Source organism: Heloderma suspectum, chromosome 5 (genome assembly GCF_057233095.1).
Source record: "Heloderma suspectum isolate Gila_16-S chromosome 5, 16-S_ref, whole genome shotgun sequence".
Taxonomy (NCBI): domain Eukaryota; kingdom Metazoa; phylum Chordata; class Lepidosauria; order Squamata; family Helodermatidae; genus Heloderma; species Heloderma suspectum.
The window spans coordinates 123,232,556-123,258,403 of NC_139462.1; the positions used below are offsets into that span (position 1 = coordinate 123,232,556).

At 46.3% G+C, this 25,848-nt stretch overlaps 1 protein-coding gene across 3 annotated transcripts in view; it reads left to right on the top strand.

Moving 5' to 3' along the window:
• Nucleotides 1-25,848, top strand: part of PPP2R2C (protein phosphatase 2 regulatory subunit Bgamma) — a 276,527-nt gene that overhangs the window by 223,484 nt on the left and 27,195 nt on the right. For all 3 annotated transcript variants that reach the window (XM_084859919.1, XM_084859920.1, XM_084859918.1), the window contains one exon: nt 7,767-7,936. In XM_084859919.1, coding sequence (XP_084716045.1) covers nt 7,767-7,936 — 170 coding nt within the window. The remainder of the gene's footprint in view (nt 1-7,766; nt 7,937-25,848) is intronic.

Genomic DNA, 25,848 nt, shown 5'->3' on the forward strand with positions numbered 1-25,848 from the left:
AACTGGTAAGCAGTAAGCTTACTTACTTAAGTTCCACTTAAGAACTTGAGTAACTCCTGTGTTTAAAAAAGAGAGAATTAAAATCAAAATGGCTGCACTTGGACATATCAAAGACTTAGATGTTAGTCAACCTGCTTCCTGGGATTCTTATTGAGAATGGCTTTCATTCTGTCTTGAAGCAAATAAGATAGCTAATGCTGAACAAAAGTTAGCTGTGCTCTGAACTGTTTGTGGGCCACAGACATTTGCCATAAGAAGATCCTTCACTGCTCCTGCCTAACTCCTGAAAAATTAAGAAATTTGATGAACTTTTAGGGTTATTGAAGATACATTTCTCACCAAATCCTTCAGTTATTGTGCAGAGACTTAAATTTCACAAACAAATGGAGCAACCTGGTGAGGGCATTGCCACTTATATTGCACAACTGCGTGTCAAGGGCTCCTTGGAGGCCTCTCTCAGTCTAATCCAGTAGCCAAGTCCAGACACAGACAAAGGGATTCTTTTCAAAGCTTTATTCCTCTTTTACAACTTAACAGCTCTACTGTTAGCAACTAGATATGAGCAGCAGAGTACCTATGCCCTAAGTTGGAACAGTTGGTCCCCGTTTGAAGGAGAATCACTGGCAGACCCTGAACTTATGGGCTAGGGAGAGTCCCTTCCCTTTTCCCTTGGATCCTCTGGGCGCAACCGTTGTTTGCGTGCCAACCGGGCACTACGCCTCCTTTCCGCGCCCTCCATTTGGCGCCGCTCCCTGCGTTGGCGTCACGCATCCATCAAGTCTGCTTCCCGCGCTCTCTCACTCCAGGGACCGCTATCTATGCTAGGAATGCTGGTGGGAGGAATCCCTGCCAGCTGTTGGCCCTGGGAAGGATGAGCGTGCTCCTCTCCCAGGAGCAGCTGCTCTTCCTCAGAATCAGAACTACTCTGGGATTCTATGGGCTTAGTGTCCACCCTGACACTGCGTCATCTTTCTCAAAACTACAACTTTAGGGATTTTCTAGAGGATATGTTGAGGGATCGCCTTGTCTGTGGGGTTTATGATGAAGCACTACAACGCCTCCTGTCCGAGCCAAACTTGACATTTGCAATGGCTCAAGAAAAGGCATTAGCCAGTGAGACTGCATCACTATTTGTCACAGAACTGGAAGCAGAGCCTGAGTTGATCCATCCCTCTGAATGACGTAGAATCACACGTGAGCAGCAAAAGAAGAAAAGGAAGCCTCGGTGTGGGGCCTCCCTTAAAAGCAGCATGCCGACCTAATTAGCCAGCTGTGCTGATTAACGACCAGCTATAAATTCATCCCTGCTGACACCAGTTCTCTGCTGCAAACAACAGTGCCTTAACCTTGGCTTTGCGTTCCAAGATACCAGATCTGTCAGGCTTCTAGACCCTCGACTACCTATCTGGACAACGCTTTTGGACACCCTCCTGACTGGCCTTGACGCTTGATAAAACAGGTGCTTGTGAACTAACCTTTGGACTGCTTTGACTTCACCTCTGCCTGTGCCTGCAAAATCTCCTCGGAACTCCTGTGTATGACCTTGGACTGAACTGGTTGCTCCCTTGCTGCTGCTCCTGGGACTATCTGCGCCTTGCCCAAGGCCTTTGCCTGCATTGAAACAGGACACTTCACACAAATTGATGGAGAAGCCTTGGCTGTTATTGCAGGAGTCAAAAAATTTCACAACTATCTCTATGGCCATGCTTTTGAAATATGCATGGACCACAAGCCTCTCCTAGGAATCTTCTCTCCTGGAAAGCCTACTCCCTGCGTACTATCACCCCGCATGCAGAGTTGGAACATTCTGCTCCATGCTTATGATTATACACTTGTCTACAAACCAGGAAAGACAATCGCTAATGGCGATGGATTGAGTTGGATGCCACTTCAAATTCCAGATTTTGTTGTACCTCCTCCACTGGAAGTCTTGATGCTAGAAGCCCTCCCTGACTCACCTCTTCAGGCTGATGAAATTGCTAGGCTGACTGCTCGAGATCCTGTACTGGCCCGTGTTTTTAAACTGGGTATGGAGGGGATGGCTGGATGAGGAACTGACAGAGGAATTTAAGCCATTCAAATGCCATCAGCATGAGATGTCTACCCATAAGGGATGTCTGTTATGGGGAAACTGTGTTGTTATTCCAGATAAGGTTCATCAATCTTGACCACACTGCATGCAGCTCATCCAGGGATTATTTGCATGAAAGCATTGGCCAGGAGCTATATCTGGTGGCCCGGTATTGACTCAGATATTGAAGAAACTGTAAATGAGTGCAGTACTTGTCAAGGTACTAGGCACAATTTGCCAAGGGCACCTATTTTTCCATGGGAAGTGACCAAGAAGCCCTGGTCAAGAATCCATATTGATTTTGCAGGACCATTTCAAGGAAAAAACTTCTTGGTTGTGGTAGATTCTTACTCGAAGTGGCTTGAAGTAGTCTCAGTACCATTATAAACAGTCACTGCAACAATCACAGCACTGCACCACTTATTTGCAACCCATGGGTTGCCTGATACTATAGGGACAGACAATGGGACAGCTTTTACATCTGCTGAATTTAAATCATTTGCGGACAAGAACCTTATTCGGGCTGTCACCATTGCACCTCGTCATGCCCAAGCAAATGGCCAAGCTGAACAGATGGTGCAGACAACAAAAGATGCCCTGAAGCGCATTGCAGGAGGAGACTGGCCAACATGCCTTGCCAGGTTTCTCATTGCTCAACATGTTACTCCTTGTGCAACAACAGGAGTCAGTCCTGCAGAGTTACTTATGGGGCAGCGTCTAAACACGTGTCTTGACCATCTCCACCCAGACTTAGCTGAAGACTTACAAAGCAAACAGGAGCAAGCTCTGGATGCTGCCTTCTCAGCTCCTACTCTCCGTTCATTTGCCCCACAAGATCAGGTGTTTGCTAGGAACTATGGTGCTGGACTGAGGTGGGTTCCTTCTTCTTTCACTGAGGTCACTGGATCAGTGTCATACAAGGTCCAGTGTGCAGATGGGTCAGTGTAGCATTGCCACATTGACCAGCTGAGAAGGCATTCTGGCCAGAGTGGGTTGTCATCAGCAGAGGTAGCTGCTGAAGATCTATCTGGAACTGATGTGTTTCTCTCACCACCAGCTGAAGCACCAGAACCACTAAGTGATGGGAGCAATACTCCTTCCTTACCTACAGCAGTTATTGAAAGGAAGCCATCTAAGCTTATCAATGTGACCTTCTCAAGCTGGGGAGTGCTTATCAATGGGACCTTCTCAAGCTGGGGAGAGGTAACGAGTGGGGTACCGCAGGGCTCAGTCCTGGGCCCAGTGCTCTTCAACATTTTTATTAATGACTTGGAGGAGGAGGTGCAGGGAATGCTGATCAAATTTGCAGATGACACAAAATTGGGAGGGATAGCTAATACTTTGGAAGACAGAAACAAAATTCAAAGTCATCTGGATAGACTGGAGCGCTGGGCAGAAAACAACAGAATGGCATTTAATAGGGATAAATGCCAAGTTCTGCACCTAGGAAAAAGAAACCAAATGCACAGTTACAAGATGGGGGATACGTGGCTCAACCACACTACGAGCGAGAAGGATCTTGGAATTGTTGTCGATCACAAGCTGAATATGAGCCAACAATGTGATGTGGCTGCAAAAAAGGCAAATGCTCTTTTGGGCTGCATTCATAGAAGCATCGCTTCCAAATCCCAGGAAGTACTAGTTCCCCTCTACTCAGCACTGGTTAGGCCTCATCTGGAGTACTGTGTCCAGTTCTGGGCACCACACTTTAAGAAGGATGCAGACAAACTGGAGAGGGTTCAGAGGAGGGCAACAAAGATGATCAGGGGACTAGAAACAAAGCCCTATGAAGAGAGACGGAAAGAACTGGGCATGTTTAGCCTTGAGAAGAGAAGACTGAGGGGAGATATGATAGCACTCTTCAAGTACTTGAAAGGTTGTCACACAGAAGAAGGCCAGGATCTCTTCTTGATCATCCCAGAGTGCAGGACACGGAATAATGGGCTCAAGTTACAGGAAGCCAGATTCCGGCTGAACATCAGGAAAAACTTCCTGAGTGTCAGAGCAATACGACAATGGAACCAATTACCTGGGGAGGTGGTGGGCTCTCCCACACTGGAGGCCTTCAAGACGAGGCTGGACAGCCATTTGTCAGGGATGCTCTGACTTGGATTCCTGCATTGAGCAGGGGGTTGGACTCGATGGCCTTGTAGGCCCCTTCCAACCCTACTATTCTATGATAAGCAATCTACACTTACTAGTTGATTGCAGACACTGTGCTGTGAAAGGGTTCCTCCTCGTTGGTTGAAAGACTGTGGGCTCCGTCACACCAGGCTTTATCCTGTGATTGAGATTGCTCCTTCACGGAAGTTTGTGGGCTCTTTACATGACATAGTGATCATCCCAGGCATCTCCTACACTAAATGCCCTGTGTTCTGTTTTAAATAGATAACAGATAATGAGCTATCAAATTACCCTGTTGTGTTCTGCTTCAGTTCCCCGCGTCAAAAGAGTTAAAACGGCAAGAAGAGGAGCGAGATCAATGAAAGATAACGGAAGACTCAGCTACGGGGGAGAAGGAGGGGGGAAGGGGGGGGAGGAAAGGAAGCAAGTGAAAAAGGGAGTCGTCGTGATCCTGCATTTAAAACGGAAGCAGAAAGCCCCGTTTTAAATGCAAGATTTTAAGCTGGTGTAGAGACGACCTATGATAGCTAAGGGGGAAGGAATGTTATGTATTCTAGGGGGTACTGTGGGTTAGTTATTGCTTTTGAATCTTGGCAGCTCCTGTAGAATTGGGAGCAGCAACAGTGGGTGGAGCGTCTGCTAAATTCTTCACTTCTGTGTGTGCTGAATAAAAAAGAGTTGCGTTTGAGGCCTGTGGTTTCTTGCAGTCATTCCTACTATCTATACAACACAAATTTTTCTGCATTCACCCTCCCCATGCCTTTAGCTGGCAACTGTAACTTCCCTGCCTCCATCTCTCGTTTTCCTTGTCTACCTCCTGGTTATGTATCTAGTTAGTCGGGTTAATCTAACCAACTTCTCCATTATATATCAAAGCCATATATTTGGCAATCTCTTCTCTTTATAATAAACCTTTGATTCAGGTCTTAAGGTCGGTACCACCATGCACCGGGGGGGGTGGGGGGGAGGACCTTCCTCCCAGACAGTTCTCTCCCTTTCTTAAAAATTCATTCCAAACCATGACATTTAGAGGACTTGTTATACGTTTGTAAATATTACTTTGAAGCATATATACTATTTTTATAATTATTAGATTTAATAGAAAGAATATAAAGAAGCATGTCTCACTTCCCACTATTATATGATATGAGTATGGTTTTTATCAAGTGTATATGTTGTAAAGGAAAATAGCTCTAAATATCGTGGTTGAGAACTAATTTTTAAGATTTTCAAAAATTGTATATGTAAACTTATTATACAACAAAATATGTATATTTTTAAACAAATTTTAAGCAGATCAGTTGCTCCTGAGAAAGAGGCCTAGTCTCGAAACACATTGAGCATTTTAGAGATCTGCATAATAAATATTTCTATAGCCCACGAGTATTTTAGAGATCTGCGTAATAAATAAATTATGATTACAGTCCATACTCAGATGCTTTTGGATTCCCCCCCCCCCTTTTGATGTTTTTTGCATACAGCATCCCCTTAGTTTTCTAAAGCATGTCAAAACTAGTCTTGGTGCACAGTCACTGGCCCTGTTCACATGTAACACGAAGCCATGATGGTTAGGGAATTTCTGCTAACCACAGTGGCTTTGCATGTCCGGGGAGGGCGGGGGAGAAAACCATGTTCCCCATGGTTAGAAAGCCACCCTGACTATCCCCCCCGCAAAAGGATTAAGGGGCCCCAGAGTGGCTTACCTGGTCATCTGGTGGGCTCCCTGGTGGTTAAAATGTGCCACAGAGGACTTCCAGGCCATGACCATAGAGTTCGCTGTCTAGAATGTCTGCCACTGCCAGTGACACTCTAGCAGCTGCAGACTTTCTCCATTGCTCTGTGGCCATTTTGGCCGCCAGAGCAGCCATCAGGAGACCATTCACACCACAGAGGATGGCAGGATGCTCAGGAACAACCCTGGGAAGATTGCTAGGTAACTACGGAGAGGGGTGGTTAGTGGAACCATGTGGCATTCCATGATCATCTGGCAGACCGTGCATCATGGTTTCGCTACCCCCCCCTCCGTAGTTACCCTAACCACCCTCTCCCCCTGCACGTGTGAACAGGCCCACTGTGATGAAAGATTAGATGAGGCCAGGGGTAACCAGTGGTGTGGTCCTGGAGGGTCTCACCGGTTGAAAACCCGTTACTTTTTTTGGAGCCATGTCCCAGCCTACTGCTGTGGGGCAGGTGGCTGGAAGAGCCTGAGAGGCTGTGGCTGCACAGCATCGCAGGCTGCAGCAGCAGCTACTCTCTCCACTGCTATCATTAAGCACCAGCCATGGAGCAAGAAGAGCGGCGAATTCCCCCCTCCCCCCACCCGGAGAGCCCCACCTCCTCCAGCAAAGGGTTACTTTAATCTCTTGCAGCCTTCCCTCCCTCTGGGCTGGAGGAGGTGCCTGGGCGTTGCTGCTAATGTTGTGCCAGCAACTGCCCCATTGCTCTACGGTTTCGGGGAAGGAGCCACGTGGGCCAGGCTTCGAGGGCTTGGTGGCTGCCCTCTCGAAGCTGCTGCTGGAGTGGAGATGCTGACACTGAGCTGGAGAGCAGCGCTCTCCTGCTTGTTGACAGGCCGCCACTTCAGCCTCCTCGAGCCCTGCCCCTCAGCAAGCCCAGACAGTTCTGGAGCTGCACAGCAACCAAGGACACACTAGCCACCATCAGACTCAGATAAGTTAGTAACTCAGTCAGTTTGGTGGCAGCAGCCGGAAAAGGCAGTGGGGGTGGGGGGCTGGGGAGGGCAGAGAGAAGAAGGAGAGGACTCTATGAGAGAAAAACAGCCCTGGATTAGGGGTTCTCGAGAGGAGTCCTTCGCCAGCAAATATTCCTTCTTTTATCTTTGTATTAAGGGTATATGATGTGTGTTCAAGTGTGAAATTGTCCTTTGGATTAATAAAAGCAAACTGTACTCCTTCTATCTTGATGTTTGATTGTGATTCAGTGCTTTCCAATGCCAGAGACAAGCCACACCCTAGAACCTTAAGCCAAATATAGGGACCCTCCATAACTCTAAGGTAGCTTCTTGATTGAGCAAGGATATCATAGTTATCCTTTAAATTTTTGAGTAGCCTTCTAGTTGAGCAAGGGTAATTTAATTACCTTTTAAATTGTTGAGTGACATATTGTGAAAGGGATCCTTTCAAGTTCCATTTAAATTAAACAACAGTATTAATTCAGCAAGGATTTAAGTGTCCTTTAAATTATTTCCATTTACCCAAATTTGCCTACCTTGGAATGTACTCATATACCAGAAGCCTTGGGGGAGTGTGATTTTTGATCAAAATAAGGTGCCTGCTCCTCATGGGTCTTCTTTAAAGGAAAAATGCAGGGCTTTTTTCTTGTCACGACTGTGCACTACCAAAATCTGGTGGCATAGCAATGGCAATTTGGGAGCAGTGGCAGCCACAAAAAAGATGGGGGCTTCTGTGGCCCATGGGCCATGTGTTGCCCACTCCTGATCTCATGTTTTTAACTAATTTGAACTGTCCCAGTAAAATACAAAGGGCAACGGTGTATATGTGTTCTTAAGTATTTCTGTATAGTCACACTTTTCTCTTTATTGCCTCACCAGTTTTTGAAGAACCAGAAGACCCCAGTAGCCGCTCATTTTTCTCTGAAATTATTTCTTCTGTGTCAGATGTCAAATTCAGCCACAGTGGACGATATATGTTAGCAAGGGATTACCTCACTGTCAAAGTTTGGGATCTAAACATGGAGACAAAGCCTATAGAAATATACCAGGTATTTGTTGTTTATTTTTCATTTCTTTATAAATACTGAAAGATAATTTGGCAAATTGTTTATTTAAACTAGCACAATTGAATATATGTTATTGGCATGACTGGGGTTTTATTTATTATTTTGACACATTTCTTAGCCGCCTTTCAAGATAATAGTCTTCCCAAGAAAGGACACAATACACCAGCAACTGTGGGATTGTCCCTAAGAGTACTTTCTTCTCAAATAATGTTAGGTGAATCTGTCACACATTTGGGAACTTTTCACATTACATAAGGATTCTAAAAACTACACAATAGAAACTCAAGTTCCAGGCTCCAATAACTATGGCGTTCTGGTAAAAGTCCATTTTGACTATGCTGAGTCTTTATCGAGTTACTGTATGAAGAAGTTCAAAGTCCTTGGGAAAAAAATTTTGTTCTTTTTGTTTGGCTCTGATTGAGGATCTGATTGAGATCCTCCTGTTCCTTCAGTGATAACCAAAAAGTCCACACCCTTCTAAAAAAGTATAGCCACTATGTACTCCCCTTACGGCACAATCTTATGCATGTTTAGACTGAAAAATTTCTACAGTTCCCAGCATGCCCCAGCCAGCATGGCTGGCTGGGGCATGCTGGGAGTTGTAGGACCTTTTTCTGTCTAAACATGCATAGGATTGCACCCTTAATTCCAAATATCACTATATACCAAACAAATAACTCTTACCAACCGAACATCAAACACTTTTTTTTATCCCAAACAGGTTGTCTCATAATCCACTCCTCTTACCACAGCCCAAGGACAGACTGACTGCAGCCCCAAAATAAACTGAACCTGGGCTTTACCACACGAGGCTAAAATCCCGCACCCTTACTGGGGCTTCTGCTTCCGGATTCTTTGCAGGATTAAGATCAGCTCCTTTACACAGGCTGACATGTGCTGTTCTTATTTCTCGGCAAGTTCTATATGTTTCATTTTACAGCCACTAGATGGTGCTGCTGTTATAGCACCATTACGGAAGTACACCCAGCAAGTAATGCACTTCATAGCGCTTCATAGAGAAAAATCGGACTTTCCCCGTGCTTTACAAAGTTGGGATAAAGGTCATAAACTGTGGGAGGGGCCCTGGAGATTGACCACATCATGTAAAGGACCTGCAAACTTCTGTGAGTAACCAATCTTGATCGCATGACATAAGCCCCGTGTGGAGAAACCCTCTATCTCCACTGCAGTTCTCACTCCCTTAAAGACCAATGTAGTACTTAAAGAAACAGTAGTTTGCAATTGGAAATGGACATTATCCCTTATAGCTTCTGTCTTCGTACAGAAACATAGATAAATCAAATTTGTTATTAAGCCCATAAGGAGTCATTATTTGTAAATTAAAAATCCTAAATGCTTCTTGCTGACAGAGTAAAACATGTGGATCCTGCCCTCTATAAATGAAAGTCTGCACCTGCTCAATAGCAAACAACAACAAAAACAATCTTCAGATCTTCAGGTGAAGGGTTGTATTCTATTCCAACAAATGTGATGTTAATGGGCCGTCAGGAGTCTTCATCCTAATCTTACTTTTTTGTTCACTGATTTGTAATCCGAAGGCCCTACCCATTGGTCCGACATAATGAGCAGGGATACAATATTACATAAACCACATTGTTAGATTGAGTGGTGGTAAAATCTCTTAATCTGAAAACCTTTACATCTTTCAGATTTGTAAATTGTTTTCAGCTGTAAGGATTGTGCACAGCAAACATACTCCCCATATTTAAAATGTTCACTTGTAATGGGTGTCTAATCCTATTATGAATTAAATCTGAATGTACAATTTTATCTTTTAAGTTACATCATCTACCATACCCTATAGTTGGTAAATTTTGACATTCTGTGATATCTCTAACTAGATGCCAATGTTTTAGAATGATACATTTGATAGCAAAGGACATGTTATATTCTGATGACCAAAACATTTTTTTATTATTATGAACCTATTTTTTGGTTCATAATGAAAAGCTCATTCTTATGATACCTGTCAGGTCTACCTTTCACTCTCTTTGTAACCCTCTGAGTGAACCCTCGTAGTCTCAATTGCTGAACATAGTAATATCTACATTGATTATACGCCTGTACATTGGAGCAGTTAAATTTTAATCTTAAGAACTGTGCAAATGAACTGGGTGATAAAATGTATATCACATGTTAAGAAAGGTAGCACCAAGTCCAAGAGGTCACCAGCATGGTTAACAAGCAGCATCAAGGAAGCTTTTAAAGAAAAGAAGGCTTCCTTCAGAAATTGAATTCTTGCCCAGTTGAGGAGAACAAAAATGAACACCAACTTGCAGAAAGCCACATGTCCCTAAGGTCAGCCTCTGTACCAGAGGACTGGAAGATAAGCCAATGTAACACCAATTTTTAAGAAAGAATCCAGGGGGGATCTGGGAAATTACAGGCCAGTTAGCTTAATGTCTGTTCCAGGTAAATTTGTTGAAAGCATTATTGAAGATAAAATTAGTAAGCATATAAAAGGACAAGTGCTGCTGAAAAGGTATCGACAACGGCTTCCGCAAAGCTAAGTCCTGTCTCACTACCTTTTAGACTTCTTTGAGAGAGTCAATAAACATGTAGACAGGAGTGATCCAGTATTATTATTATTATTATTATTATTATTATTATTAAATTTATTAATCGCCCATCTGGCTGGTCACCCAGCCACTCTGGGCGATGTACAACACACAATAAAAACAGTTTAAAACAATAAAATTCTACAATAAAAACATTTTCTAAAATACCCTAACCCACCCCAAACGCCTGCCTGAACAACAGCGTTTTTAATGCACGATGGAAGCTCATTAAAGAGGGGGCATGACGGAGTTCCCTAGGGAGGGAGTTCCACAGAGTGGGGGCCACCACAGAAAAGGCCCTCTCCCTCGTCCCCACCAGTCTAGCTGTCCTGGCTGATGGGACAGAGAGAAGGCCATCCGAGGCTGATCTTGTTAAGCGGCCTGTCTGGTGCTGCTGGAGGCACTCCTTAAGATAGGCTGGGCCAGAACCATATAGCGTTTTAAAGGTCAAAACCAACACCTTGAATTTGGCCCGGAAAACAACTGGTAACCAGTGCAACTCCTTCAGCACTGGAGTGATGTGATCTCGCCGGCGGCTGCCTTTAATCAGGCGAGCCGCCGCGTTCTGTACCAGCTGCAGTTTCCGAACCGTCTTCAAGAGTAACCCCACGTAGAGCGCATTACAGTAGTCTAAACGAGAGGAGACCAGTGCATGTACTACCGATGGGAGCAGATGCTCGGGAAGGAAGGGGCGCAGCCGCCGTATCAGATGGAGTTGATACAGCGCTGTCCGGCTCACAGCTGACACCTGAGCCTCCGTGGATAGCTGGTAGTCCAAAATGACCCCCAGGCTGCGGACCTGGTCTTTCAAGGGTAGCCGTACCCCATTCAACACCAGGTCAACATCCCCCAGCCTCCTCTTGTCTCCCACCAAAAGTACCCCGGTCTTGTCAGGGTTCAGCTTCAGCTCCTCCCCATCCAGCCACTCACCGTCTCCAGACATTTGGACAGGGATTCTACGGCCAACCTTGGTGAAGATTTAAACGAGAGGTAGAGCTGCGTGTCATCCACATATTGATGACACTGCACCCCAAACCTCCTGATGATAGCCCCCAGCGGCTTCACATAGATGTTAAATAGCATCGGGGAGAGGATGGAACCCTGTGGCACCCCACAAGTAAGTGGCCACGGGTCCGAAACCTCCTCTCCCAGTGCTACCCTCTGGTACCCTTCGGAGAGGAAGGACTGGAACCACCGCAATACGGAGTCCCCAATGCCCAACCCCTCCAGGCGGTCCAGGAGGATACTGTGGTCAATGGTATCGAAAGCCGCTGAGAGGTCGAGGAGAACAAGGAAGGAGCATTCACCCCTATCCAGAGCCCTCCTCATATCATCTACCAAGGCGACCAAGGCCGTTTCTGTCCCATGCCCAGGCCTGAAGCCCGACTGAAATGGGTCTAGATAATCAGTTTCTTCCAAGTGTGCCTTCAACTGCACCGCCACCACCCGCTCAATCACCTTGCCCAAAAATGACAGATTTGAGACTGGGCGAAAGTTGTTCAAAACTTGAGGATCCAAGGAGGGCTTCTTTAAGAGTAGACATTGTTTACTTGGACTTCCAAAAGTCTTTTGACAAACTTAGCAGTCACGGAATAAGAGCACAGGTCCTCCTATGGATCAGTAACTGGTTAAAGAACAGAAAGCAGAACGTAGGAATAAATGGTCAATTCTCCCAAAGGAGGGAAGTAAATAGCTGGGTCCCACAGGGATCTGTATTAGGACCAATGCTTTTCAACCTGTTCATGAATTTTCTGGAATTAGGAGTGAGCAGTGAAGTAGCCAGGTTTGCTGATCACCCCAAATTATTTAGGGTGGTTAAAACAAAAAGGGATTACGTGGTTCAGTGTAAGCAAGTGTAAAGTGATGCAAGTTGGGGCAAAGAATCCCAACGTCAAGTATAAGCTGATGGGATCTGAGCTGGTGGTAACTGACCAAAACAGAGATTTTGGTGCTGTGGTGGCCAGCTCAGTGAAAATGTCAACCTAGTGTGCAGGTGCTGCAAAAAAGGCAAATTTCATGTTAGGTATAATTAGGAAAGGAACTGAGAATAAAACTGCCGATTTCATACTGCCCTTATACATATCTATGGTGCAACCACTGTTGGAATGCTCTGTAGAGTTCTGGTCACCGCTCCTAATATATATATATATATATATATATATATATATATATATATTGTAAGCTGGAAAACATGCAGAAAAGGGCAACTAAAATGATCAACAGGCTGGAATATCTCCCCTGTGAGGGAAGGTTACAACAGCTGGGATTGTTTAGCTTGGAAAAAAGGAGGGTAAGGGGAGACATGATAGAGGTGGACAACATTACGCATGGTGTGGAGAATGTGGACAGGGAGACCTTTTTTCCCCTCTCTCATAATACTAGAACCCAAGGTCATCTCATGAAGCTGACTGGTGGGAGATTGAGGACAGATAAAAGGAAGTACTTCTTCACACAGTGCATAGTTAAAGTATGGAATTTGCTACCACGAGATGTAACGATGGCCACCAGTTTGGATGGCTTTAAAAGGGGGTTAGACAAATTCCTGGAGGAGAAGGCTATCAATGGCTACTAGGCTTGATGGCTATGTGCTACATCCAGTACCAGAGGCAGTACACCAGTTACTGGAGAACATGGATGGGAGGGTGCTGTTGCGCTCATGCCCTGTTTGTGGGTTTCTGGTCGACAGCTGGTTGGCCACTGTGTGAACAGAATGCTGGATTAGATGGACCCTTGGTCTGATCCAGCATGGCTCTTCTTATGTTCTTAATTAATGTTGGTATTTCTGTCTGTTGGTTTTCTTTAATTCCTTACATAAATTTGTCCTTTTGAATTGTAAAGCATCACATCCAGAAAAGGTGTTTCCCACAGATCCTTTAAATTTTATATTGGGATCCACTGTATTCATGCATACAAAAACATCATCCACTGGACAGTCTTGACATGTAACAGTATAAGTGTTATCAATATATCTACCAGAGCAGAGTGTCAGGGTGTAAGGATTCCGTTTTTGCCTTGCTGAGAACTCCAAAAGCCAAATCAAAACACAGACAAGAGTATGTTATTTCCACAGCTTTAATCCATTTACTCTAATGAGGTATACAGATGCAAATTGCTAGTGACTCACAGACTACAACAGAAAAGCCTTCAATGAGTTCAAAAGGAAGCTATGAAAGTTGACCACCGTATGGGAAAAGGTGGCAAACTATCCTAACTTAAGGGGTGGGAGGGGAATATCTTCCTCTCTCCTGTGACACCTCTAGATGCAGCTGTTGATGCTGAGCCGGTCGGGCAGACCATCTAAGCTCTGCCCCTGCCATCTCCTGCTTGTGTCTGCATCTGCGCCTGACATCTACGAGTTCAGGTTCTCCTGCCCCCGCTTCCCCCCGTTTGTTATCTATCACAGAGATGTGAGAAGGAGGGCCCTCTCCATCCAGCTGTACCTCTGAAGCCTGGGAAAGTTCCTCCTCCACGTTTAGCAGCTCTTCCTCAGAATCTGAACTGTTCTACCACTCTATGTGCTCAGAGACAACCCTGACACAGAGTCTTCCATGAGGAACAGGCGTATACAGGGAATTGACATCAATTGTGATTAGATACGAGCCATCCTCTACATGTAAACATTCAACAGCTTTAATGAAGTAGTTTGTGCCTTTACTGTATGAGGGACTATGTTTGTTTTGTTTTGGCTCCTTAGTCCAATACGATAAATCTACTGGGGTGGGGGGACCTTCTTCATGAATCTTTGGAAGTGTATGAAATCCTGGAACACTGACATACTTTCTCATCGGATATTGCCCAGTGTGATTGTTCATATATCCCAAGGATATTGCTTCTTGAATCAGAATTTTAATAATAAATGCGATGTCTTTTGTCAGATTATGATTAATACCCATATAAGGATGGATCAATAAGGGTGCGATCCTATGCATGTTTAGACAGAAAAAAGTCCTACAGCTCCCAGCATTCCCCAGCCAGCCATGCTGGCAGGGGAATGCTGGGAGTTGTAGGACTTTTTTCTGTCTAAGCATGCACAGAATTGTGCCTTAAGTTGTTTATGTACTTCCAGAAAACAGAAAAGGAGTCCAAGATGGGTGGGAGCTTTTAAAAAAGGAAATTCTCAAGGCATAATCACAAGCAATTCCAACAAGAAGAAAAGGTGGAAGACAACAGAAGAAGCCAATGTGGCTTCACAAAAAGCTTAGGGATGACCTGAAAACAAAAAAGGACACATATAGGAAGTGGAAAGAAGGCCAAGTAACAAAGAGTACAGGCAGATAGCACAGAATTGCAGGGATGGCGTCAGGAAGGCTAAAGCTGAGAATGAGCTGAGGTTAGCAAGGGATGTTAAAAACAACAAAAAGGCTTTCTTCAGCTACGTGCATAGTAAAAGGCAGAGGAAAGAAATGGTGGTTCAGCTATTAAATAAGGATGGCAAAACGATAACAGATGACAAAGAAAAGGCAGAGGTGCTCAATTTCTCCTTTGGCTCAGTCTTCTCCCAAAAGAGAAGACCAAAAGAGAAGACTTTGCCCCTGGCAAAGGCGAAGTACAGGCTGAAGGGGCAGGATTGCAGCTTGAGATCGACAGGCATATGGTCAAGGAACACCTCATTACTTTGAATGAGTTCAAATCTCCAGGGCCAGATGAACTGCATCCTAGAGTCATAAAGGAACTGGCAGAAGAACTCTCAGAACCGCTGTCTATTCTCTTTGAGAAATCATGGAGGACGGGGGAACTGCCAGATGACTGGAGGAGGGCTAACGTTGTCCTTATCTTCAAAAAGGGTAAAAAGGAGGAACCTGGGAACTACAGACCAGTCAGTCTGACATCAATCCCTGGGAAAATTCTGGAGCAGATCATAAAGCAATCCATCTGGAAGCACGTTGGCAACAATGCCGTGATTACTCGAAGCCAACATGGATTTGTCAAAAACAAGTCCTGCCAGACAAATCTGATCTCATTTTTTGATCAAGTAACCTCCCTTGTAGACCGTGGGAATGCTGTAGACATCATATACCTCGACTTCAGCAAAGCTTTCGACAAAGTGCCCCATGATATCCTGATGAGCAAACTAGCTCAAAGTGGGCTAGATGAAACAACGATCCGGTGGATCCACAGTTGGCTACAGAATCGGACTCAAAGAGTGCTTATCAATGGGACCTTCTCAAACTGGGGAGAGGTAACGAGTGGGGTACCGCAGGGCTCAGCCTTGGGCCCAGTGCTCTTCAACATTTTTATGAATGACTTGGAGGAGGAGGTGCAGGGAATGCTAATCACATTTGCAGATGACACAAAATTGGGAGGGATAGCTAATACTTTGGAAGACAGAAACAAAATTCAAAGTGATCTGGATAGACTGGAGCGCTGGGCAGAAAACAACAGAATGACATTTAATAGGGACAAATGCCAAGTTCTGCACCTAGGAAAAAGAAACCAAATGCACAGTTACAAGATGGGGGATACGTGGCTCAACCACACTACAAGCGAGAAGGATCTTGGAATTGTTGTCGATCATGAGCCAACAATGTGATGTGGCTGCAAAAAAGGCAAATGCTCTTTTGGGCTGCATTCATAGAAGCATCACTTCCAAATCCCAGGAAGTACTAATTCCCCTCTACTCAGCACTGGTTAGGCCTCATCTGGAGTACTTTGTCCAGTTCTGGGCACCATACTTTAAGAAGGATGCAGACAAACTGGAGAGGGTTCAGAGGAGAGCAACAAAGATGATCAGGGGACTGGAAACAAAGCCCTATGAAGAGAGACTGAAAGAACTGGGCATGTTTAGCCTTGAGAAGAGAAGACTGAGGGGAGATATGATAGCATTCTTCAAGTCCTTGAAAGGTTGTCACAGAGAAGAAGGCCAGGATCTCTTCTTGATCATCCCAGAGTGCAGGACATGGAATAATGGGCTCAAGTTACAGGAAGCCAGATTCCGGCTGAACATCAGGAAAAACTTCCTGTCTGTAAGAGCAATACGACAATGGAACCAATTACCTGGGGAGGTGGTGGGCTCTCCCACACTGGAGGCCTTCAAGATGAGGCTGGACAGCCATTTGTCAGGGATGCTCTGACTTGGATTCCTGCATTGAGCAGGGGGTTGGACTCGATGGCCTTGTAGGCCCCTTCCAACCCTACTATTCTATGATTCCTTCAGGGCACAATCCTATCCGGATAGACAGCCGCCTCCGAACTCGGAGGCGACTGCCTATCCAAAGCAGGGTAGGAGAAGCACAGAGGGGATCATTCCCTCCGTGCTCCTCCTGCCCTGCATTTTTGGCTAGACAGCCAGTTGAGGCCGTCTAGCTGTGGGAGGATGGAGCTGGGAAGGAGGCTGCTGTACGACAGATAGGATGTGTTGTACAGGCATTTCCCCCGCCGGAACACCCCCAGCCACGCCCCTTTTCTGCCACTCCACACTCCTCTTGTGAGCACGGAGGATAGGGCTATTCCACGCTGCCTCCAAGGTAGCGCAGAAGGTAGGGAAGGTCGGTTCCCAGAAAACAATGTGTTCTATGGCCGTCTAGCCGCTGTCTAGCGGCCATAGAATCGCTCCCTCTGATAATCTCCCTAAATCAAGGTAACTATGGTGCCACCTTTATCTTCTGGTTTTATTACAGTATTAGAATTATTTACTAGACAATCTAAGGGTAGCCTTTCTTTCAGAGAGCACTAAAACAGTACACTAGGTTTTTGTTTTTCAAAAAAATAGGGCTCTAAAGGTTGTTCAGTCCGTTCTGGAGGAGGCTGCACTCCTGCTAAAGGAGCAGGTGCACAATTTGGTGATGTTTTTGGATCCAGCATTGTCAGTCATAGCCTAGGTGGCATAAATAGCCTAAGTGGCTCAGAGCACATTTTATCAGCTTAGGCTGATATACTGTGACCCTATCAGGACAAAGACAGCCTTGCTAGCACACATAACTTTCCATTTTAGCACTGCAATCTGTTAAATATGGGGCTGCCTTTGAAAACATTCTGGAAACCTGAGTTGCAGGGCAGCAAGACTCTTAACTGGTACTGGGAGATACAGTCATATTATGCCAGTACTTTGCTGCCTGCACTAGTTTCCAGGTCATTTCTGGATCCAATTCAAACTGCTGCTATTAACCTTTGAAGCCCTAAATAACTTGGGGCCACGTTACCTGAAGGATCACTTCCTCACACATATACCTACCCAGGCCTTACGATCAACTTCTGAGGCCCTTCCCCAGGTTCCCCCACCAAATTAAGTGTGGCAGGTGGCTACTAGAGGCAGGGCCTTTTCAATGGTGGTGTCCTGGTTGTGGAATGCCCTGCCCAGAGAAGCTCACATAGCATATGTTATGGTCTTTCTGGCACCAGGTAAATATTTTCAAAAAATTTCCCAGGACTTTCAATCCTAATTTTTTTCTTATTTATTAATTTTTATTTATAATACTTTTATACTGTTTAATATATTAAAATCCCTAAGCAGTTTACATTAAAATACAACACAAGAAGATAAAAATAACAAATACTTAAAAACAGTTAAGAATATTTAAATACATTTCATCATAACAACAATAAAACAGGGTGGTAACACTGGTCAGGTAAAGCCTGTGTGAATAGGTGTGTTTAAAACTTGCTACCATTTCGAACTCAAATCACATGTGGAAGAATGTTCCAAATGGTGGGTGCTACCACTGAGAAGGCCCGCTTATGTACTGCTACTGGATGAAATTTCATTGGCCATGGAACAACCAGTAAGGCTCCTCAGATCATCTCAGGGGTTTGCTGGGTATATGGGAAGTTGATCAATTAGATATCCTAGTCATTAAGGGCTTTTTATGTTAGCAACAAAACCTTGAACATGGCCTGGTAGCTAATAGGCAGCCAGTGCATTCTTATAACACAGGTGTCATATGTGTATATCTAGGTGCTCCACTGAGCAACCTAGCTGCTGCGTTCTGCACCAGCTGCAACTCCCAAATCAGGCACAAGGACTATGCCATGTAGAGCACATTAGAGTAGTCTAACCATGAGGCTACCAGTGGCTAGGCTATCCCTATCCAGGAATGGGCATCGCTGGTGTACCACCCAAAGGTAGTAATGGGCGCTCTGAGCCACTGACATCACCTGGGACTCTAGTGACAAAATGGATCCAGAAGCACTCCAGACTATGCACCTGTTCCTTCAGAAGGAGTGCAACCCCATCCAGAACAGGGGAACAACCCAATTCCTGGACCTGGGAACCACCCATCCATAAGGGTCTCTGTCTTGTCAGGATTCAGCTTCAGCTTATTAGCCCTCATCCAGCCCATAACTGCATCCAGGCACTGGTTTAGGACATGCACGGCCTCTCCAGATTCAGATGTTACAGAGAAATAGAGCTGAGTGTTACTGATGACACAATACCCCAAATCTCCTAATGGCCACTCCCAGCTGCTTCATGTAAATATTAAACAGCATTGAGAACAGAATAGTGCCATGTGGCACCACCTCACAGTTGAACTTACAGTTGAACAAAGGCACAGTCACCCAATGTTATTCTCTGGACCCAACCTTGTAAGTAAGAAATGAACCACTGTAAGATGGTGCCCTGAACTCCTAACTCATTGTCCAGGAGGATACCGTGGTCAACGGTATCAAAGGCTGCTGAGAGATAAAGAAGAATTAACAGGGTCACACTCCCCTGTCCCACTCCCAAAGAAGGTCATCATCAGGGTGACCAAGTCCAATTCTATCCCAAAACCAGGCCTGGAATGGATCAAGATAATCAGTTTAAATCAAGACCACCTGCAGCTGAAATGCCAGCACTCTCTTGGGCACCTTAGCCCAAAAGGGGGTATTTGTGACCAAGTGATAGTATAATCTCTGGATCAAGGGAAGGTTTTTTCAGGAGTGGTCACACCATTGCCTCCTTCAAGGCAATGCAGGACCACACTGTCCTGCAGTGATGCATACACCACCACCCTTATCCAACCGGTCAGTCCTCCGCGGCTAGCTTGAAGAAGCCATGATGGGCAAGGGTCATATGATGGATCACACAGATGCAAGCATCTTGTCCACCTCCTCAGGCTTCAAAAATTGAAAATGATCCCTCAACACAGGACACAACAATGCACTGGTCACCTCAACAGACACTGTATCCTTATTGGCATTGAAGTCAGTGCGAAGGTGAGCAATATTGAGGACTTTATCCTCAAAATGTTTGACAAACCTGTCACAGCAGACCTCTGAGGGCTCAGCACTGGATCCACTGGGGCAGATGAAAGCAACTCCTAAACCATTCAGAAAAGCTTAGTCCGATATTATTAGAGGATGTGATTCAGGCAGCAAAGTAAGCAGTAGGCATGATTATGAGCTCTCATGAGTGTTTACAGGTCCCAGGAAGAAGTGTTGGTTTTACATACCCTGAAAATTTCAGGAAGATTGGTGAAAGTTCAAGGGAGAAAGAGCACTTCCAAGCAAAAAACCCTATCTCTGTAAAAAGTGACTCATAGACTCTCAGCCTAAACTGCATAACAGGGTTGTTGTAAGGATAAAATGTTGTGAGGACAGAGGTGGCACATACAATAGAACCAAGAGGATTAACCAGGGTTTCTTAATTCCAGTACAACAATCATTCAAGCACTCTCCAAACACAGACACAAAAAGCGAAATGATTCCATTTTATGAGGCACTCTGTAAAAGCCTTTATCTCCTTCTGACACTGGAGACTTAAAAGTTCAAATTAGTATCATCAAGTTGCGAGTCAGCAAGAGCAGCACTTCTGGCACTCATTTATTAATTTAAAAATGGGTCTGAACTCATAAACCTGGCTTTGATTTTATATTAGGTGTTGACATGGTGTAAAGTCCTGGCTGCCACTTGCTTGGTTGTCAATTGTATAATATCAGTTCATCTAATACACAAGAAAGGAAGCCATGATATAATTCTAACTTCAACATGACACTTTTAAAAAATAAACTTTAGCACATGCATTTTGTATTTAGTATGCAAGTTGTAACTTTATAAAATTCTACTTATAATTATTCAGAAAGCCCAGATGCCCTAATGCAGCCCTTGAATAGGGGCTGCTTCATACACAATAACTTGTTACAAGGACATACATTTTCCTAGTCCTATGCAGAAGTTCATTAACAGTAGAATTCTATGCATGTCTTCTCAAAAGCTAGTCCCATTGATGATGAAAATACATGTGCTTAAGGGTGCAATCCTATTGGCCGCTAGTCATAGATGGCCATAGGATAGGTTGGTTTCCTGAGAACCGACCTCCATGGAATGGCCCCACACTCCGCACTCCTAAGAGGAGTGCGGAGCAGCAAAATTGAGGCGTTCCTGGGGGCATGCCGGGGCGGGTAAGTTGAAAATGCTGGTACAACACATCCTACATGTCGTCCAGCTGCCGCTTCCCACGCTCTGGGGTCTCACAGCTAGATAGCCAAAATCAGCTGTCTAGCCGTAAATGCAGGGCAGCTGAAGCGCAGAGGGGATGATCCCCTCTGCGCTTCTCCTGCCCTGCATTGGATAGATGGTCACCTCCAAGTTCAGAGGCGGCCACCTATCTCGATAGGCTTACGCCCTAAGTGTATTTTGTTTAAGTATCATGTTGAAGTTAGAATGACATCATAGCTTCCTTCCTTGTTGAATACAGTAGCCACTTACACATCACCAAAAAGAAGAAATGTGTCACCTCCCCCAAAATCAGTGCTGTTATAGCATGTTATGAGGAACACAAAAATATTTTTTTTTATCATTTTTTAAATAATCTTGACACATGAGAATATTAGGTGCTGGCTCTGCCCCTGATCACACAGAGTCGAGCACATAAAGAAGAATCCTCCATGTTAGTCCCCAAAACCATATATCTGGCATTCAATAAGCAGAAACCCTATGCCATATATTGAGAATTAAATCGTGGAGTCTGCAGAACTGTCTTGATTGGGTATTCAAGATTCATTAGTTGTCTTCTCATTTGGTTTAAGACAGTCTATTTAAAGTGCTGCATCTGTTTTGGAGCTCCTTGATGGATCACATATGTTCTATCCCATTTCTGGAAAAGAGGTTGCCAGTGGCCAGGCTGGCTGACAATACTGGGAGCTCCAATCCAACACATCTGGAGGGCACCAGGTTGGGGAAGGCTGGGCTAAAAAGAGAGGGAAGGGGGTGGCCCTAAGTGGTTCAGGATCAGTTTTCCACAACCACACAGTCACCTCTGCCTATCATATTCTCCATCCTGTCCACATGGTTTATCTGCTTTGGGAGAACGGGAATTTCACTTGCCCTTTCTGCCTCCTTAGAGTGTTAAGGCTTGTGCACCTTAGCTCACAATTTCCCTGCTTTTTGGTGCTTGGATGAAAGCTGTATAGCCTTAACATTTTAGGTAAACTGTAGGTTTTTTGTTTATTGCATAGTCATACATGTAACACTCAGGGCAAGATCCAATGGGGGCCTTCTGTCTGTGGCCAGCCCCGCCAGTCCCAGTGCATGCATGGCCAGCCTGGCCAGCCCCTGGGGGACATGAAGTAGCACTAGTAGGGACAAGCTGCAAAGGGAGAGGAAACGCTGGTTTCTGGAAGAGGCAGGTTGCGCCCCTTCCAGAAACACGCACTTCCGCTAGTTTCGGAGCATGGCCCTACAAGCGCTACATCGCGTCTGCCAGCGGTAGGGGCCCCACATAAACTGGGGCTGGCGGGGCTGGTCGTGCACACACCAGGACCAGCAGGGTTGGCTGCGTGTGGAAGGCCCCCACTGGATTCTGCCCTCAGTGCCATACACTGGATAGTCCCCACACCCGTGCAGACTACCTGCCTGCACAGTTGCTTCTTTTATTGTTCTTTGGGGTTTGTTTTCCTGAAAAACAAAGTTATTTACTCAGATCAGGGAAGGAATAGTTGACTGCCCTGGCCTCTTCACCCGGATGTTCAACTCACACTGGTACATAATTCATGGGTGTGCTTAACTTCTTTTTACCTTGATGCTTTGTTATTGAAGCTGACCTGCTTCCTCACTAGGGCTTGTCAAGAAGATCGGCCTGCTTTTCCACCAGAAGGCCAGGCCCAGGTGTCACATCCATGGCAGCTACCTTGAAGTGGGTGTTATCCTTGGCCCTGTTGCTCAAGGCCAGGCTCAGTCCTTGCTAATTGGGAAGGAGATAATGGCTGAGTTGGTGGGGAGATCCTGCCTCTGGGGCGAGGGTGGGGCTGAGCTTGGTGACTGGTTAGAGGGACTTCTGCCTTGGGTTGCCAGGGCTGGGCCTTAAAAGGAGGCTGGGAGAGGGGCGTGGTGTTGCCGTTCGTCATGGTGTTTTTGGGCCTGCTGTCGGCTGGATGCTCTGGGAGGCCCGTACCTAGGTATGTGGAAGGATAGGGTAGCTAGTTTGGTTATTTTGCTTGGGGGTGCAGTATAAAGGTTCTCAGTGTTTTGGGAGGTTTTGTCTGATGTATTTCAGCTTGTAACCTTCTGTACAACCTACCGCCTCTAATTTCCCCTTTTCCCCTATTCCTGCTCCTTCAATAAACATTTATCCAACCCCACATTGGTGTGGTTCCTTCTGGGTAACCTCAGTGCTAATTTCAGTGCCTCTTGGCCAGAGAGGATGGCTAGTGGGTATCTTCTGGGGACTTTAGGCCAGGTTTGGCCAGTGCTACCTTGCAGGGTCGTTGGAATTAGTTCCAGAGATCCTTCACAGGGCTCCAAATGCTTGGTGAACTGAGCTCCCTCACAAGCATGTCTACCTTTATAGCCCATACGAGCTTGCCCCAGCTGATACCAGATTAGAGGGCCTTGTTAAAAAAAAACAAGGGAAGGTGTGGGTCAACTACTGGTTTGTACTAGCCTCCAATGAGTGAAAATCTAGGTTAGCTGAGCCCCTTAAGAATTATGTTAAAAAGGATTAATTATGGGAGAGAACAGCAGGCAATGGGTAGGGGATTAATGAATGGATGTCATTTGAGTTTTCTGGGAATGCAAGGGACTGAGGCCGTGTTTCCATGACAATGGAAGGAGAAGCTAATGAGGGAGTGCCAGATTTTTTTTAAAGGAATCGGCTTTGTTGTGAGCAGGGCTCCACGAGCAGATTCTCCGGACCAGTAAAAATCACTTCACAGAACATACTTCCTGTTGGGGGTTGGGGTTGGAGTGAATGTCATCTGACTGGCAGGGGCTGCTCAACCAATACGAGAGGGTTCCCTCCTCTCCCCCCCTTTCTCTTTTCCCCTGAAAGTCCAGATGCACCTGCATTTCAGGAGCAAGCCTCACTGAGCACAATGGGAGTTACTTCTGAGTAAACACACATATGCTTGTGCTGGGAAATTGCGGGTGCATAGGGGGGAGAAATGACGAGACAACACAAATAGATAAAACTGGGCCACATTTTATTGTCATATTACAATCTGCGAAGGAAGCACCGGCGGGCACATAGAAAACAAGTAATCATGACAGGTATAGAGTGAGGCATTCGTCGTCTGAGGCATAGCGTCTACTGTAGCCACCCTGCAGATCGATCCACCCAATTCTGGGCTGGGAGACCTTCCCCTGTCACCGCCCCTCGAGCCACGGAACCCGAGTGGGTGAGGAGGGTCAGCCTCAGAGGTAAGCCTTATCTCCCAACTCGGGGCCACAAAACCCGGAGCCGAGAGCCTTGGGCCTTACCAGTCACCTGAAACGGTGCCCACGAATGCTCACCTGTCCTCTCCCCCAGTGGAGTGCCCACCCGGAACCGCCAGTTCAGTTACGTGACCGGATAAATAGCAATCGGATGATACCAATTAGCCTACATTACTCCCTATCCCACCAGCAGTATGAAGTAGGCAAAAAACCCATAGCCCGACCAATCTGGCTAAGAGCAAAAATTCCTACTCGGCCCCCAATAGGGCAACCAGTACAACCCACACTGCATGTTGGGTGGGAGGGAGGGAGCCCCAAAAGCCAGAATGAATGAGGAAAGGGGGCGGGGAGGCCTAAGTATTGGCCGGCTCAGCCCCCACCCCACCTGGACGTCGGGAGCGAAGGCCAATGACCTTCGATCTTGTCCTGCCCTTCCCCCCCCCACCCGCAACATCCCCCCCCCACGGCCAGGCAAGCCGGATGCAGGGTGAGGGGACTTGCGGGTGCATAGGGGGGAGAAATGACGAGACAACACAAATAGAGTTGGGATAAAACTGGGCCACATTTTATTGTTATATTACAATCTGCGAAGGAAGCACCGGCGGGCACATAGAAAACAAGTAATCATGACAGGTATAGAGTGAGGCATTCGTCGTCTGAGGCATGGCGTCTACTGTAGCCACCCTGCAGATCGATCCACCCAGTTCTGGGCTGGGAGACCTTCCCCTGTCACCGCCCCTCGAGCCACGGAACCCGAGTGGGTGAGGAGGGTCAGCCTCAGAGGTAAGCCTTATCTCCCAACTCGGGGCCACAAAACCCAGAGCCGAGAGCCTCGGGCCTTACCAGTCACCTGAAACGGTGCCCACGAATGCTCACCTGTCCTCTCCCCCAGTGGAGTGCCCACCCGGAACTGCCACAGGAGGGTGACAAGCCTCTGCTTAGTCACCCTCCCCCCAACCTACACGGCAAAACACTCCATGATGCCCCTTCGCAGATACTCCAACAAGAAAACATTGCCTAGGTCAGAGATGACCACCATCTTCAGGGATCACAACCGTCATTCCATGCCCCTCTCGGCAGAAGGATGAACCCAATGATGGCAATTCTGGGCCAGCGACACTGAATCAGCTGTAAATCTCGGGCTTGAAGAATCAGGGCCTTGCCCTTCAGCAGGCATAAATCGTTCCCCCCATGTGCAGAACCAGAATCTGCGGGGAAACCTTCACCAGCCCTTGCTGGAAGAATGTGGACAGGAGGCACACCAACACATGCCACGTCTGCACAACCACTGGATGGTGGCACACCGGCTGAGCCCCAGCTAGGCTGCGCCACATGAGGAGGCACTCTGACTAGCCCAGAGAACCATGCTGTGCCCCCAGATGAGCACGCATACCGGTTCCCTCGCACTCCGGACATCTGAAAGAACAAGAGACAAACATGTGAACACCAGCATCCTCATGTCCGAAAAGGCCCAGCAGGGGCCTTGCGGAGGCCCAATACGCCTTGGTGCTCCACCTGCCGACAGCCTGCACTTTGTCTGAAGTGAGCCCCAGAGACACAGCGCAAGCCCAACACCTTCAAGGCCACAGAGCGACTACCCAGAACTGATGTTTGGTCAGGGGAGAGGAGTCACTAAGGCAGAGGAAAGGGCCGGGGAGACTCCTCCAGACCTAGAGAAAAAGGCCCCCAGGGTGGTGACCGGACGAAGGTCAAGCAACATGGCTGGGAACAGCGACGCGCTAACCCCAC